At 39.4% G+C, this 17,725-nt stretch overlaps 1 protein-coding gene across 2 annotated transcripts; it reads right to left on the reverse strand.

Annotated features, from left to right (window-relative positions):
• Positions 1-111: 111 nt before the first annotated feature.
• Positions 112-14,390, reverse strand: med24 (mediator complex subunit 24). 2 transcript variants are annotated; one of them, XM_074619372.1, is made up of 26 exons: positions 14,256-14,390; positions 13,257-13,387; positions 13,068-13,150; positions 12,941-12,979; positions 11,986-12,059; positions 11,056-11,279; positions 10,597-10,708; positions 10,297-10,447; positions 9,787-9,900; positions 9,436-9,489; positions 9,234-9,316; positions 9,005-9,091; positions 8,290-8,389; positions 7,911-8,053; positions 7,680-7,717; positions 7,481-7,563; positions 7,015-7,193; positions 5,593-5,692; positions 4,986-5,161; positions 4,620-4,884; positions 3,209-3,390; positions 3,019-3,112; positions 2,797-2,896; positions 1,628-1,708; positions 1,368-1,516; positions 112-446 (listed from the first exon to the last, which is right to left on the reverse strand). In XM_074619372.1, coding segments are annotated over exons 1-26 (2,961 nt in total). In that variant the 5' UTR covers positions 14,258-14,390; the 3' UTR covers positions 112-329. The 2 variants fall into 2 exon arrangements, with proteins under 2 accessions (XP_074475473.1, XP_074475472.1); XM_074619371.1 differs by having other exon boundaries at positions 8,290-8,401.
• Between the last annotated feature and the right edge of the window lie 3,335 nt (positions 14,391-17,725).

Below are 17,725 nucleotides of genomic sequence, written 5' to 3' on the forward strand. Positions count from 1 at the left end.
TCATCAAGGTTTGCGATCACAGCGGTTGGACCTCATGTTATTGTAACTTCCAAATGTGACGTAACCATGATATGATCTTTAACATACAATAAAAGGGAAAAAGGATCTTCATTGTTTTGTGTTTTTTTTTATTTTAAAACTTATTTACACATTTCTTTAAGTGTGGAAAATAACCTAAAAAACAATAGCAAACTGTGTTTACATGGTTATAAACATGGTATTAAATGCATGATCCAGCCAGGTTCATAAACATTAAGTTCTGTAGTTAGACACTGAGACACTGGTCCAACGGGTCTCACTGAGACCTGAGGTAAAGTTAAACCCACAGTTTACAAGGCAGAGATGGCTTTGGCAGCTACTCTCCTCCCCAGTGGCAGAGTCAGATCAGTGATGGCCAGGACAACTCTAGGTTTGGCCAAAGCAGGCAGCTTCACCAGCTCAGAAACCTGGATGCACAGAAAGACAAATAACAAAAGATATAGTATAAGAGAAATGGAAGTGAGGAAAGCAAGCCAACGAGTAACATCAAGAGGACGAACACAGAAGGCTCTTCTCATTTTTCATCTTCATCTCATCTGATCATTCCAATACACAGATGTTTTCACAACGACATCTGGAATGAAGCCAAGTGGTGAGTGAGAGTGGTGCGAAAATGGTCGGCAAATGCCGCTTTATCTTTCACGTATGTATCATAACAACAGCTTGTATATTCGCAGTCCTCTGTCTTCCGGCTGCCTTCATCGCCGCTAGTGTGGTGTAATGTCCATTGTGGTCAGCGGCCCACAAGGGACACTGAGGAGGAATCGTCATCATCTCGTGCCGATACCAGCGCCAGAGTCTCAGAGTGAGAGTGGACAATTCTGCTGAAGCAGGTTCAGGGACTCTGACAGCAGCAGCAAAATCTCAGAGCACGCCTGGCGTAATTAGAACGAGGTCGAGCAGAGAAGTAAAAAAAAAACACAGAGACTTAACCTGTGAGACTGGAAAATAAATAAATAAATAAAGTTCAACTGTGCATATGTTTTATGGACAGAGGTAAACATAGTCTGAGGGTTATGGTAAAATGAGATGTTGTTATGTTTTTGTTATTTGAAAAGGCAGTATGATTTTGGTATTTGAGAAAAAAGAAAAAAAAGAAGGAGTTCTTCTTGCTGTGATGAAATTCTGAGCATGAACCTTGGATTCTCCCCGTCTCTCGCTATCTTATTACTCTTCACTAAAGCACTCAATCCTCAAAAGTATGTTCATGACGAGCAGATCAAACAAAGTTTATGAAGAAATCTGAAACCCTTTTCCAGTAATGTGTGATGTAACAGCCCTTTGCCTCCCTTCTAATCTCCACCTCCCCTCCCAGCATCATAACTCACCATTGTAAAGGGCATGAACTGCAGGATGCTTCCGCGACTTCCCTGCTCCAGACAATCAACGCACTCCTCCATAAAACTCTGTACAAACTGGGTGTGAGGTCCTGCCATCTTTGAGCCCAGGATGGAGGAAATGAGGAGGAAGAGGTTGGCTGGAGAGAAGAGAACAGGTGGTATGAACGGTCAAGGGTTAAAGTAATCACACATGTATGTGTTGGTGAGGTGACGGGCAGTTATTATAGGAGGAGGGCATGAGTTCTCACCCAGGACTCGGTTGAGAGGGTCCCTCATGTTGACAGTGTGGAGCTGGGAGGCAGAGAGGGAACTGCTCATTGATCGGTCCCCTATGAGATAACGTGGCGTGAGAAACAGCGGAAGAACTGACAAGTTTTGTTTTCATTTTAATTTTGTCATATGAGACAAAAAAAAACACAAACAAACAACAGAATGTCAACAGGGAAGTTGAAGTTAACCGTTAAGTATTCTGTAGACAAAATACAATCTTGACTAAAGGTTGTGAAAGCCTAAAAGACTTCCCCCCACTACCGTCTTACATAATATCCTCTTGTTCCTAAAATAACCTTGTTAGACACATTTCAAGTCCTTCTAAAGACAAAGAGCTGATTATTCTATTATTCAAACAAATGTCAATTTCTCATCACTCCAAAAGTAAGTGCAATTTTCTTCATTTTAATATTATTTTGAATCAAAATGATCATTAAAGACTAAAAACTAACCATATTCCAGCTATTTGTTGTTAAATCTATAGGTATATACAGGTATAAATAGATTTAAGTGTCCAGCAAAAACTTCTTTTAAGGGATGATCAGCACCTAAATGACTTGTCTTTACATGACTAGACATTTCTTTTCAATGTAAAAGGAGGAACTCATTTGACTTTGGGTAAAAAAGAAAAGAACACTTTCTTAGTTTCAGTCAAGTCATGCAACGCACTGATCTTTGACGCCCTCTCTGGGGATTCCTTGTAGCTGTAGCTAAAATTGAAAAAGTGAAAATTCCCAAACACGAAAGCTCATTACGTCAGTCAGGTTGATATCTGGTCAGGATGGTAAGAGTAGTTTGGAAGCATAATACCTCTATTGTTCTCAAAATCAATCTCCCTCCTGTTGTTTAGTACTGAAAGCAAAAACCCTCACATAAAATAAACTGCAGCGCTCAAGTCAGAACCTGCTGGCGGGTAAGACACTCAACAGATAATTAACGCTGAGACAAGCCAAGCTTATCTAGGCTTTTCTGTGATAGATAAAAGTGCTTACAAGAAGCAACTTGCTGGGTATTTGAGAGTCCATTTGCTTTGGAAAACCGCCTGGTATTTGCGTAATCCCCGGCTCAGACTGACGGACAAATGACTGTAAGGCCACAGGCTTCATACTTCAAACGTGTATTAAAACTCAGACATTAATAGACTGACCTGGACTGGAAAGGGCAGCGGGCTCATCCTCATTGGAGCTGAGCAGACGCATGAGTTTAGAGGGTTGAGTGTCATCCAAGGGAAAGAGGCTGTTGTAGTCCTGCGGCCAATAATTTACATTTATTAGAGATTAATTATATATACAAATTTTAAGGAATATTTCTCACGCTGAAAATCGTTTTTTCATTAGTGACACATTTTGGCCTTGTGTGACTGTATTACCTCAATATCTTCTCGCTGCCTCTTGCGTTGACGAGCTGAGAACGAGCCTTTGTGGTGGGACGAGAAAGAGCTGAGAGCGCACCACACAGACAACCTGAGGAGTCATCAGGAGAGTAAAAGTTAACACCACATCCCAAAATACCAAAAAAAACACTTCCACCGTCACATTGAAGTATTAAGCTTCTCTTACTTGGCCAGAGCCTTTCCAGGTGGGTCCGCCAGGCTGTGCCAGTGGGCGGAGTCTGTGAGCAGGTCAGGCAGTATGGTACCCAGCAGGGTGAGAGTGATCTGCTGAGTGTCCAGGCAGAAGATGCTGTAGAGCAACTCCACCACCCGATCGGCCCACTCCTGGCGAGTCTCCTTCAGCAGCTCCTGAAATAAGACGCAGTGCTCCGATTACACATAACGAGTAATCTGACTGTTAATCTGACTCTAGTTAAGGTTTCCTTGCATGAGCCTTTGATGCCACAAGGTTGAGCTTTTAACATCTTAAAAACGGTACCATGTGGAGTTCATTAGGGCTGCAACTAAGGATTATTTTCATTGTCGATTAATCTGACGATTATTTTCTCGATTAGTTGTTTGGTCTATAAAATGTGAGAAAATGGTGAAAAATGTCGATCAGTGTTTCCCAAAGCCCAAGATGTTCATCATATATCTCACAAGATATCTCACAAGTATTAGTCAATTAATTGGTAAACAGAAAATTATTAACAATTATTTTGATAATCAGTTCATCATTTAAGTAATTTTTTAAGCATAAATTGCCAAACATTCGATGTAACCAGGTTCTAAAATGTGAGAATTTCCTTGTCTTACATCATAGTAAACTGAATATCTCTGGGTTTTCTACTGTTGGTCGGACAAAGCGAGACATTTAGAGAAGATCACCTGAGGCTGTATTAAATAGATCATTTTTCAGTTTTTTTGCGATTAAAAGGGAGGGTAGGTATTGCTATTCAAAAAAAATGTTTTGTTATATTTGTTGAAATTCTCATTATATCCCGACAGCAATCAATAAGTCAAATGCTCTGACAAAAAAAAAAAAAAAAAAAAAATCTGGTATCTGTGGCTGTCGCAGGACTGTAATAAACCTCATTCGGGCTGAATGAACTGATTGGACGGACTACCTATCTTCCTGTGCACTCTGCCCGTTGCACGTCACCGGAGTACTTCACAAGCTGCTATCTTGACAGCTGTGAGCACTAACAATCGCCATGTTCGCTGTTAATGTTCATTTTGATTTGTTTATGTTCATAATGATAATTTTCGGTGTGGCTTTGAAGGGAGGCCTGAATGGACGGACTGTCAGTGTTGCCGACTTGGCGACTTTCTGGCTAGATTTAGAGACTTTTGGAGCTAGTGTTGATAACTACTTTCATTGGAAAAGAGTTGGCAACACTGGGCTAGGTTTTTCGGTTGGATCATTTTTAAAAATCAAGTGTACTCTTGCTTATTTCTCAGTTTTACTGACCCTACCTTTAATCAAGAAAATCAACGGCAGACTAATCGATAATGAAAATAGTTGCAGCCTTTAAATTCAGCCAGCGTTGCTGATGTTGATCCTCGAGCTATCTGCACCTTTTCTTGGTCCTCCTTACCTTGACCAAATTGTTGGTGAACCAGAAGACCCCTCCCATGTTGAGAAGACTCTCAAACAGATGCAGGGCCCGGCTGTCCACCCATCCTTTGCGCAGCACCGTCTGGAACTGCTTGCTGAGGGCCACTTGGATGGGGTCTTTGGCCGGCAGCAGGTTGCGGTAGGGGATCGGCTCCTGGCCCTCCACCGGGGGGCGCAGGGTCGCGGCTGTTTGTTGGAAGACGTCGGCGCACATGTGCTCCATGATGGAACTCATAATGATCACGCTGGTGAGTGTGTGGGGGGAGAGAGGACATTATTGTTAATCCAATGGTCTGTGAAGGAGGCCGCATCTGATCATGGATTTGTGTGTTTCAGTTGTTTGTACCGTTCATTGTAAAACTGCAGAGTGTTCTCCCCATATAGCGGGGTCACAAGCTGCCGGATCATAGTCTGGGGCTTCTCCCTCTCATCCCTCCCGAGCATCCTGACGTGAGCCACCAGCCAGGCAACCGCACAGATCGCCATGCTGCACACCTTCCCCTTGATGTTGTCAGTGATCTTCTACACTCAGAGAGAGAGAGAGAAGACAGCATGAAAAGAGGACAGAAGGATGTGGTTGGCGTAATTAGGGAAGGTCAGAGAAGAGATGACTCTGACTAAAACAGCATCCTTCCACATTGCGTGATATGAAAGCTTCAATGGAATAGGGTAAAAAAAAAACGAGAAGTCAGCTACAACTGTAGGACGTCACTGCTGTTGTAATTTCTTACACATTGTTACTCGTCAATTTCCGAGGAATACGTCACCCTCACTTGAGTAATGAGTCAAACTGAAAGAGTTGAGAAAACTAAATTCCTAGACATGCAGTGGTCAAGGGAGGTGACTGGTACTGCCCTGAGCATCATGTGAGCAACTGACACTCAGGAAAGTTTTTTCCGGTCACAGGAAGACAAAGAGAAAGACAATCGTGAGAACATTAAAGCTGAACAGACCTGTACTGCCTCCACCGAGAGAACACCGTTCTCCCACGCATTCAGTACTTCCAAGATGGCTGCTGGCGTGCTCAGGCAGATTTCATGCCATTTCACCTGGCTGTCACAACAGATAAACATCAGGGGAAGTTCCATATTTAGAGCATTCATTACATAAAAATAACTGATATGAAAATAATAAGATGAGTACTAACATGCTCTGTAATTCATTACCTGACATTTAAAGTCCTTGTTTCAATGACACCAGTCTAAAACCCATCCGAATGTTCAACACATTCAAATAAAATATAAAGATCAAAAGAATCAAAAGCAGCTCTGAGGTCTCAAACACCCAAATAAAAAGGTGTCACTACTCTGAAAGTCATGTGCTCTTTTATTTCTAGCACAGTCATTATTGCTGCATGTTAATGAAGTGATTTGAATGGTGTGCCTGTCTGGTGCATTCAAGTGCTGCTGGGAAACTCTGACTTCTGTGACATACAGTCAAAAACTTTACAATTACAAACATTATTTATGTTTATTATAAAGCGTAAAACTTTATTTTAAGTCCCCGCATTTAGCATTTATATGGAGTATATAAACATTTAATGAATGATACAGATATCATGTAGACGTATGAAGCTCTAAGTACATTTTAAGTGTATATTAATATTTGTCAGCAAACATAACGTCTCCTATGAAGACATATTATATTATTACATAAGTGTTTTACTATATTGTCAAACGTTATCCGTTCTATACACTAGCATCCGGTTATGGGTGCTCACAAGAGGAATAATAGTTGACAGATGCACTTATATCTGTTTGCAACTGCATTATATTGTGTTCTAAACCATTTATTAAATCTTTATATTCTATAAATATAAATCGTAAGTGGGAGACTTGTTGTTTTAAAGGTACAGAGTGTAGGATTTGGTAGCATCTAGTGGTGTGGTTGCAGATTGCAACCGACTGAGTACCCCTGCGCTCACTCCTCCCTTTCCAAGACTGCAGTAACGTGAGCCGCCAAGTGCAAAACCGTGGTAACGCCGTTCGCTCGCTCGCATCCTTACCATAGTAACACTACTTTAGGAACAACGGAAGTCAAACGGCGACTGGCGGTACCACGGTTTTGCACTCTGCGGCTCACATTACCGCAAGCGTGACGGAGAACTACGGTGGCCTTCAGGTAACATAAAAACGTGAAAGGCTCTCTCTAGAGCCAGTGTTTGGTTTGTCCGTTCTGGACTACTGTAGAAATGTGGCGGAGTAACATGGCGGACTCTGTGAAGAGGACCTGCTCCCTATGTAGATATGAAGGGTTCATTCTAAGCTAAGAGAAACACAAGGCGGTTATACACTAATGAAAACATAGTTATTAATATTATATTCCATTTCTGCTAATAGAGCCCCCGAAATATTACGCACTGTTCTGCAACTTACACTAGTTTCATCTCTGAAGAGTTGTTCAGCAGGGTGACCAGGCTCTCCACTTTGCCAGGCTCTGGTCTGAAGCAGGGGTGGTCTGGGTTCAGAGTCTTCCCCTCTTCGGGCATACAGGTCTGCAGCCATGTTTCAAAGAAGGGCGTCTCCCCTGAAGGGCTGGGGTCTGACAGGATCACCTGGAAAGGAGTGACACAGGTCAGCCGTGTGCTCAGTGAATCAATTTAGGCTTAATCAGTCAAAATGGACAGATGATGTAGATCTAATCGATCTACAATATTCTGTTCAGCGAGCAGCAGAGATGCTGCAGAAAAATGTTCGGTCACTTCTAAAGAGCCCTCTATGGACATGTTGTGGCCTTACACTGAAAGAGCAGGCTGATTCGCTGTAAAATATACACAGAATACTGTACTCATTAACATCATTATACTCTTTTTCTGACCAGCTCTAATTGCTATGAACTAACCTCAGAACCATATGTCTGCACCACATGGCAGAGCATGAGGAAGGAGATGTCGAAGAGCAAGGCGCGTACTGATGCAGACTTGGCTGAATGAGAGGAGGGGAAAAAGCCTTAACGTTAGTATCTCATTTAAAAAACAATATGTCAAACAAGGAGAAAAAATTCCCACATTGGAACATGTCGCTTATGTATTTGAACTCACATCCTTCGCCGCTGATATGCTTGGGAAACTCATTAAGCCTAGAATAAAAAAGAAAAAAAAAATTACAAGATAAGAAACATCTTGTTAAAAATCCACTTCCGAGGCCAACTGGAGTTTCCACCCTTTAAAATACGGCTGTAAATTGGTATACAAGTCAATATATGATTCATGATTCTGGGGACTGAGGGGACTGCTTGTCTCAACTTGCAACCCTACTTTGCATATACTCACTTAATGAACTTCCGGGCAAAGGATTTGAGTTTGCCAGTGGCTGCTGCCGCTGCCAAGAGCAGGTCTAGGCTCTTTCCAGACAACATGTGTCCCAGGACGCCCAAAAGGCCCTCAGGGGACTTGGAGTGGTCTGCGTCTACAGTCTAATGAACAAGAAAAGGAAGGGTTAGGTTCATTTGTTCTTTTTATACAGGTCTATTCATTATAGTTCTGTGATCTTTGGGACACATGACATTTTGCTTGAGTTTTTTCTTAGCATGTAACTTCGCTTCTCTTCTCATTGTTTCCTCTGAGACCAGATACTTTCATACATTTCTTTCATATAATACAAAACACTGATAATGCCCTGTACAGTTTAGATCAGGTTGTGGTGCTCTACCTTGAGAATATTGGTGACGGTGGGCTCAGCTCGTAGGATGAGACCCGGGTTCGGCTGGATGTTAGCATTTTCGGCAGTCTTTAACCTTGGGGCGAACTCCCTGTCCTCGGCCCTGAATCAAATGTGCAGGGGGGAGAGGGACAGGAAGGGAGGGGCAGAGGAGAGACAGAGACGGGTTGGAGGGATCGGGGGATGTGGTGTTTTGTGTGAATATGGTGAACTAAACTTCATCCACGATCATATTAACTAAAAGAGTTCAGACTATAAAGAAAGGAGATATAAAACAGGGGGCCAGTTGCATAAACTTAGTTTAGGACTAGTCTTGGTCTTAGACTGGAATGAGATTGTCAGGTTAGACTAGTGTAGTTAAGCCTGCCTGGAAAGTTAGCCACCTCTGCCCCTGGTTAAGCCTGAGATGAGAGATTTTACTAACAAACTGAACTGTTTATCCATTCCTTTTAGCAAACTTTTAGCTAACTATTTTAACTGTTTATCCATTAATTTTAACTAACCTTTATCTAAATATTTCAACTGTTTATTTATCCATTACTTTTAACTAACTATTTCAACTGTTTATCCATTATTTTTAATATATTTAAGGCAAAGACTAGGTCTATTTTTATGCAACTGGCCCCAGGGGGTTTCTGTTGAACTTAATTGTCCTTTTCCTGAAATGATTTGCATCATGTGTTCATCGTGAGATGGGAACTCGTACCGTTTTGAAGTGAGGCAGGTTGTATTCGAGTCCGATAGCAGACCAAGCTTGTTACACTCCTGCAGGAGCATGCCGAGGCAGTCACAACTATGCAAAGAAGCACCAGAAAAGTGATAAGTGTCATGGTGCCGGCTTACCAGGCATTTAGCTCGGCTTTCTTATCTAGAATGTCTTGCAATGAGATTACAAGCAGAGAAGATGCTTGTGGCAACATTTTGGGAGCACTTACTTGCATCTCTGATCCGCTTTGTCCAGTAATGGTGTGAGCTTGAGTAGGTACTGAAATGCAATATTCACATCGTCCATGAAGTCCTGGAAAACACATTTACCATGTTTTTAAAAGTGAAGGTTTCATCACATTACATTTCAACAACAGTTATTGTTTTTTTTTAGACCAGGACTGCAAGACAGCAGTGAATAAATTGCTGTACCTGTCCTTTGTCATTCTGAGGATACTTCTTTAGTCGAAGCAGAACTTGTGGGATCTAGTATAAAGACATAAGAAATTTAGTTGAAATTTAGTTGTGCATAGATATGAAAAACTTTTTTTAAATTTGTAGAAATAAAAAATAGAAAGTGGAAATACTGACGATGCAAACTTAAAAAAGGAAATTAACAAATTAATGAAGTCCAAATTTTGACATTAATTTAAAGTCAAAAGGACAATAAACATTAAAGTCAAAAGTAAAATAAATACTCAGGCCAAGAAAAAAAGAAAGCCAGACAGAGGCAGATCACAAGCAGATAGAGGGAATGGCCCTCATCTTTGAAATAAATCTTACCTTGAGGAATGTGAAGGCGGTCCATTTGAGCTCCTCTGTGCCCTCTGGTGACTCGATGAGGCCAGTGAAGCAGGCCTTCCAGATCTCCAGGACAAAAAGATGAGCAGGAATTCGCTGTGGAGGACAAACAATTTGAGAAGACTGCTGCTGAAATAATAAAACATACGTACAGTAGAGGACTCTTGTTATGGCTCCTGCCTGAATTCTTGCATGAAGAAACTGATAAATTCAAGGAAAACAGGCAAAACGGTCTCAACGATGAAAAACAAATGCTCTTTCCAGAAAAAGTTGGGCTGTTTAGATTTAGTTTGATCTTTTACTTCTCTCGTCCCCTTTTTTAATTCAACACTGGCCATTCTGATTAAAACAATTACCTTACTATACTGTGTACAATTTACTGCCATCATACTATACACATTTCTAGGTATTAAAAGAGTGTTCAAGCACTTTCCTTTCCCTGCCAGTTTAAGGCAGATTTAACTATACATTTCTATGCAACTAAATGTTCACCTGCATTCTCTTGATCATCATCAGCTGCTCCACCAGCGGCTGTGTCTCCCCTGTCAGATTCATGGTCCCTTCCAGCATGATGAAGGCGTGGACTGATGGGAAGGAGGCATGGAACGGGGGGTCCGTCTGCTCAGACAACATCTGGGGAATACTGAAGAAAGAGTGAAGAGTTGAGCACGACGAAGATTGATTGTGATGTTCTTTAAATGAATATATTGCCACGTCTAGGCTGAGCAGCATCGTGCCAAAGTTAAATAGATCTGTGTATTCAATATTTAGGAATGAGGCAAGAATCTTCACCCTTTTACAAGTGACAAACTCTCCTCTAATTTAGTTCTCAGTGTCGGGTAAGGTACACTGCCGAGGCCATCCGTCACTTTCAGCACTGATTGCTCTACGTTGCTCCAGGAACCTGTGGAGGAATAGCAGCAGAAACACAGTAAGATGTCTGCCTGGCACAACAATTATGCACAATACGACTTGACTTGAATAAGTTTAGGACTGGTAGCCTATTATAACATCAAATCTGCTGACATCTAAAATAAATGATAATATTAAGTCTTCAAGTTTTTCAGACAACCACTGGTAACTAAAACTCTATGAAACTCAGACAAATGTCACATTAAGTTTACAAATTGTTTTTCATGTAGCTTTGAAAGCTGTAGTTTTGCGCCTAGATGCATTTTGCACAATCCTGCGTAAACACATGCACACACACACACACACACACACACACACACACACACACAATCGTAACACCTTGTTCCTCCAGCCGAGCGATGTGGACCAAGGCTCTGTTCTTGGTGCTGCTCATCAGATTGTGAAGCCTCTCCTGGCAGGCTCTCAGACTGGCCTCGGTGCTGGGCGATGGTCCCAGTTCTCTCAGCTTCTCGCAGTACCAGGCGCAGCCCTGTAGCAGCCACACCACCACTCCCAGCAGAGCCCGACACAGCCCGATACATTCCTCTGCTTTCCCGTAACAGCTTTGTAGTCAGAGATGAGAGGCAGTGAGTCAGAGATAGTTTAAAATGGAAAAACATGCATGGCTTTTCCAAATCCAAATTAACATTTTTTTACTGAGAAAACATGTAAGCAAAAGATAAAGAATAAAACATGCATACATAAAAAGATTGCATGCCCAAGGATCCTAGGCTGCTCATTAAGAGTAAGTGGTGTGCAGCTGTAGCTGATGGTTGTTATTTAATGGAAATAAGTACAATGTGATGACTTGTTAAACAATCTTGGTACTATATGATCCCTTCACTGACCAAAACCTTAGCAGCAGCAGTTTTGATGAATTGCAAGTTATCTGAGTGAAGTTCGAGTAATAGGAATAACAATAGTCAAAGCAAGATATAAATAAACAACCTTTTCCTTTTGACATAAATCCTCTATCTACATAGACCATTTAACATATGTTAATGGTTATTATGCAATCACTGAACACCAATACTTGCCCCAATTCACTGTACATGATATTCTGAGTGTTACAGTTGACTGTAGATTATGTATTCATTTATCATTAACATGATTTTATAAGAAATCCTAAAGTCATACAAGGCATTAAAATCTAACATTAACATTGATGCAGCTATGTGTTAGACTTGCTACAAGGGAAATACTAAAGATGGAAAATGTATAACACTGATGGAGGAGGACAAAACACTGTCATGGACAATTTTAACATACCTGAGACGATGGCAAAACATGTCCATTATCTCCAGCAGCGATTTGACACACAGCTCCCGAGAAAAGTCATCAAACTATCAAAAAAGAAAAGAGACATGTGTCACAGCGGCTTCCCGTGTGTGTTACTCGGAGGAAGAACACGCTTTCAGGATTTTCAAGCAACTTTCTGAGAGGATTACTCGAAAAGACAACCAAGTGACATCGGGCGACATGGGTCCCTAAAAGAACCAGCCGGCCGAGGGAATCGATGACATTAAGAAGTCGCTCGACTTCCTAACGGAGGAAGTATTGCATGTGCATATTGTATATTATAAATTGTATATTATAAATAATTTTTTGTGCATATAAAAAAAGATACCAAATAGTCAATATGATTAAGTTAAATATGTAAGTAATGAATTGGTATTGTGATTAAGTTATATTATAAGTAATGAATTGGTATTCTGGATTGATAACAAATTTATATTTTGATAAGGATAATTATATCAGTAATTAATTTATATTTCTGTATGACACAGATTAAAGGTAATAATTATAGTTAGAATAATTATAAATAATAATAATAATAATAGTTAGACGAATTTAGGAAAAGTTAATTAGGGGAGTATATGTATGGCTCAATAAGGAAGCTGGTTAATAATTAATAATTGATTTATGGAGAAGGGGTGGGATTAAATAAGTTTATACTTCTTCTCACTCTTTTTCGAATATGTAAATCAAGGCATCAAGTGTTGGCAATTTATTTTTCTTACGCTTTTCATTGTATGTAAATACTACTTGTTTCTGACTGTCCACTTGTTGGTATGATCATTCTTTTTCTTTATTATTTTTTTGTATTCTACATGTTCAAAATCAATTTTGAAATGAAAAATGAAATGAATAACATGTTGATGAAAAACTGTCATATCTTATAGCAAACTGCATGATGCCATAATTTCCATCAAGTATAATTTACCTTGCTGAGGGCTGTGAGCACACTGGAATAAGACACCATCTAAGGAGAGAGAAAGTAACGTTCACAACTTGCACAAAATAACACACACTACTCAGTTACACTAGTTACACTGCTTTTTTTCTCTCACCTGGGAACTAATAGCATATTTGAGGTAAGACAAAATAAGAGGGTTAGGAGAGGGACCAATCATCGCCTGCTCCATCAGGGCCTCTGGAAAACACATAAACCACAATGTAAATGACAATAACATAACTGGTGTAGGGCTAAATAATTAGCATGATGTGCTGCTAGGGAACTTCACTATCTTTCATCTCACCTGCAAGGTTGAGGTAGTCCCATGTTGCTCCCTTTGGGAAGTTTTTCTTGATGTTAATGGCCCACTGGTAGTCACTCCATCGCTCCTTCCATGCTTGTAGGATGGCTTGCTTCAGATTGACCACCTTCATCCTGGTAAAAAACCACCACACACTTGTAAGGCAGCTTTATTTGTAGAGCACATTTCAGCAACAGGGCAATTCAAAGTGCTTTACATAAACATTCAAGAACATTGCGACAAAGTGCAAAAGAACATTAAGACACATAATTAAAACAGTTATAAAAAGATTAAAGATTAGAAAATAAAAACAAGCTAAAATAGAGTATAACACACAAGAGTAAAAGCTCTAGTGCAGTATAAGATCATTATCTGGTTTAATAAAAGGCAGCAGCAGCAAACAGGAAAGTTTGAAGCTTTGATTTAAAGAACTCAGAGTTGAAGCGGTCCTGCAGTTTTCTGGGTTTTCCAGATATTTGGTGCATAAAAACTGAACACTGCTTCTTCTGCATGTTTAGTTGTGACTCTGGGGACACTAAGCAGACCTGATCCAGATGACCTGAGAGGTCTGGATGGTTCAGAACATAGCAGAAGATCAGAAATGTATTTTAGCCCTAAACCATTTAGTGCTTTGTAAACCAGCAGCAGTATTTTGAAATCAATCCTCTGAGAGACAGGGAGCCAGAGTAGAGACCTCACACCTGGACTGATATGATCCACTGTCTTGGTCTTAGTGAGGACTCTGAGAGACCTCACACCTGGACTGATATGATCCACTGTCTTGGTCTTAGTGAGGACTCTGAGAGACCTCACACCTGGACTGATGTGATCCACTGTCTCGGTCTTAGTGACTCGAGCAGCAGCTGTTTGATCCATTTAGCCGTTAGCCGTTAGCTGCCGTTGCCATTCATATAACTGATGAATTAAGATACAGTTGTGTTGCTGGGTGCTAAATAAGACAAACCCCAGTCGCACTATGTTATTACTAAATGTAAAACTTACATGACTTTTTCAGTTTTTCAAAATATAAAAGATATTTGTTGTTTGTAGCTGCTCCGGCTTCACAATACGAAGAACGCCATGTTTAACTGTAAAAAGACGTAAGCGCTCATTGGCTAATCTTCTTTGACGTGTGAGTATTCTCTCCGCTGATTGGTTTAGAGGAGGGGGACAAGGAGTTCAACGGCTGAGTAATGACGTAGCAGCATCACATGGTGGCGCACTTTACAAAGTTAAGAGTCGGCTTGGTCACGTTACTGTGACGTCAGGGAGAAAGGTAAGCAAATACTTATCTTCATTAAAAAACAAAACGCCAAAACTGGAGAAATACTTACTTACTTACTTATTATCAAGCCTGGCAACAGCTGACTATCGTTAGCATTAATTACAGAGATAAACTCCATTGTAACAGCTAGGTACATTCATTTCATTTCTCATTCATTTTCTCATGTAGAATACAACAAAAAATAAATAAATAAAGAAAGAAAAAGAATGATCATACCAACAAGTGGACAGTCAGAAACAAGTTACATACAATGAAAAACGTAAGAAAAATAAATTGTCAACACTTGATGCCTTTATTTACATATTCAAAAAGGAGTGAGAAGAAGTATACATTTATTTAATCCCACCCCTTCTCCATTAGTCAATTATTAATTATTAACCAGCTTCCTTATTGAGCCATACATATACTCTAATTCAATTTTCCTAAATTTGTCTAACTATCATTATTATTATTTATAATTATTCTAACTATAATTATTACCTTTAATCTGTGTCATACAGAAATATTAATTAATTACTGATATAATTTTCCTTATCAAAATATACATTTGTTATCAATCCAGAATACCAATTCATTACTTATAATATAACTTAATCACAATACTAATTAATTACTTACATATTTAACTTAATCATATTGACTATTTGTTATCTTTTCATATATGCAAAAAATATTAATTATAATATACAATTTATAATATACAATATGCACATGCAATACAACCCGCAATATATACACACATACACATACACATACACATACACATACACATACACATACACATACACATACATATACATACATATATATATATACATATACATATATATATATACATATAAATACACATATACACATACACACACCACACATTGCACTACATGCGCACACTGCATACCACATATACATATATATACATATATATATATAGACATATATACAATACACAGCACCTGACCATGCATACATTATTCGTATACCCAAAATCTAATATCCACAAATTTGCATTATCCTTTACAGAAAAAATAGGAAGATAGACTAATACAGAATAAATATTAAGTAACCAATAAATAAATAAACAGTAATAAATAAATAAACAGTAACCCTTGTAGACACCTTGTGATTGTTAAACCAACTTAGCCAATTTAGCTAGCTTCAGACAAATCCAGTCATATTACTGTCATGTAAGGTTAATTACGTAAGTTATTTCAAACTTTAACCAACTTATCTTCATTTTGACCAATTATCTATTCCCTGGCATAACGTTACACTGAAATGCTTTGTTGTCTTATGTAACCACCCCATTCAGTTGTGTGATTCACTGCAGTTTCATCTTTTTTGTGTGTGTGTCAGTTCACTGCTTTTCAACAGGGTCTTTTCTCTATTATGTCACACCTGAGAGGTGGAATGAAAAGCAAAAAATATTTGTCTTGAAAACATTCAAGATTCTAGACATAACAGACAAGCAGATTAAAGATAGAATTTAAAAAAGTGAAACTTAAGTCCAGCAAAGTTTGGGATTGGTATCCTTTTTGAGAGGTTAGAAAAACAGTATTACTGTAAAAAACAAATCTATTTACAACAGAAGCCCCCACACAAACCACATTTAGTTTAAAAGAACTTTAAAAGAATCTACTAAAGCATGGTCTGCAGAGTTTGTCTAACTGTCCCCATTTCCACTTTTGCAGTCATCATGTTAAAAGGGATACTGTTCTCCATATCAAACCACCCAACTACTTCTGCGAGTGAAGGTCCTGTGTATTGAGTCTGCGGCAACAAAGACCCTCATTCTGCCTGACACTGGAGACGTTGTCTTGGCCGGAGCGAGGTCTGCGTCCTGGGACAGAGTGATGCCAGCCAGCAAAGAGATGACCCATGCGTCCTGGCATAGTCTAGGTAGGCCAGTATCTTATCCCTGTTGCCTTCCACTGAGGGCTGCATTAGAGAAGGGTGCTGACAGATTTGAGTCCACCCTGGGGAGAACCAGAGAGACTGTAGTCGCAGCTCTGTGTCTGTTCTCATGACTTCACTGCTGGGACAGACCCAGTTTTGCTGACTCTTATTTTCCTTCTCAGTTGCTGTGTGGTTTGCTTACGTTTGAAGCTATTTGATGTAGCTTATCCCAAATACATTGGAGCTCACTGGCATTTAGTTTATTTGTTTATTTGTTTATTTGTTTTGCACAATTTAAGACTATACAACATAACAAACAAATAAATGAATAATACATAGTGCAGGAAGAGGCAAAAAAAACACTGGGCTTATCTGAAGCCTCCACCTAGAGACAAGATTAATATAAAGAAATAATATATATAAATAACAATACAGTAAATATATAAAAAAAGATAAGTGTGTGTGTGTGTGTGTGTGTTGCGTGGAAGTGTATGGTTAGTGTTTGTGAGGAGGATATTGATTTAAATATCTATAAAGCATTCTGGCCAATCATAACCAAACAACATTGTGAGTGGGAAAAAATAAAAAAACATAAAAACAGATACATGGACGACATGGGGAAAAGCAATTACAAGACAGCAATTAAATTAAATGACCCTTTAAGTGACTTCTGAAACATTTGACAGATGAACAGTTTATTGATAGACGTGAAAAGCTATTCCATAATTTGGTTCCCCTTTATTTGTGGTACTCAAAGCCCCCTAAAATCACCTTTACAGTGAATTCTTTCATTCAGCACTTGTTTTTACAGATGGAAAACACTGTTTTTTTTCGAGTATTATTTTGAATGTTTCTCAAATGTAATTTTATGGGTGCTTTGTGCACCACAAAATACCTCAGAGCTCCACTGTAGTGGGCTGAACAATAGCTGCTATCTTCAATCCTCAGCACTATACAATAACACTGAAACTATGTGGATTGTATTTATTGTGTTTTTGTGTAAACTATATATCAAATCCATCAGGGGGAAATTGCTAATAGCGAACCCATTAAACACCTACCTGTATGTTGCACAGAAAGGCAGAAGAGGATAATCTTAATGAAATAATAGAAGTAATATTTCATGGCTTGGGCCTCTGTTACAACTACTCCTTCCACAGTACATAATGTTACTGTCTTTCTCTCTTCCTCTAAAACACACCAAGGGCCTTTGGGCACACATAGGTAATTACCAAGGGTCGAGAGCCAGGAAATGAGAGTGGCACCCTTATGTCCCCTCGGGTTGTCCATTCAC

This window comes from Sebastes fasciatus, chromosome 20 (genome assembly GCF_043250625.1).
Source record: "Sebastes fasciatus isolate fSebFas1 chromosome 20, fSebFas1.pri, whole genome shotgun sequence".
NCBI classification, from domain to species: domain Eukaryota; kingdom Metazoa; phylum Chordata; class Actinopteri; order Perciformes; family Sebastidae; genus Sebastes; species Sebastes fasciatus.

Excerpts from the sequence above, each read along its gene's own strand:
- med24 (XM_074619371.1), bottom strand. Across the intron at positions 8,402-9,004 it reads ACCTGCCTCACTTCAAAACG|GGCCGAGGACAGGGAGTTCG; the intron begins GTACGAGTTCCC and ends CATTTGATTCAG. Across the intron at positions 5,693-7,014 it reads TCTTCAGAGATGAAACTAGT|CCAGGTGAAATGGCATGAAA; the intron begins GTAAGTTGCAGA and ends CTGTTGTGACAG.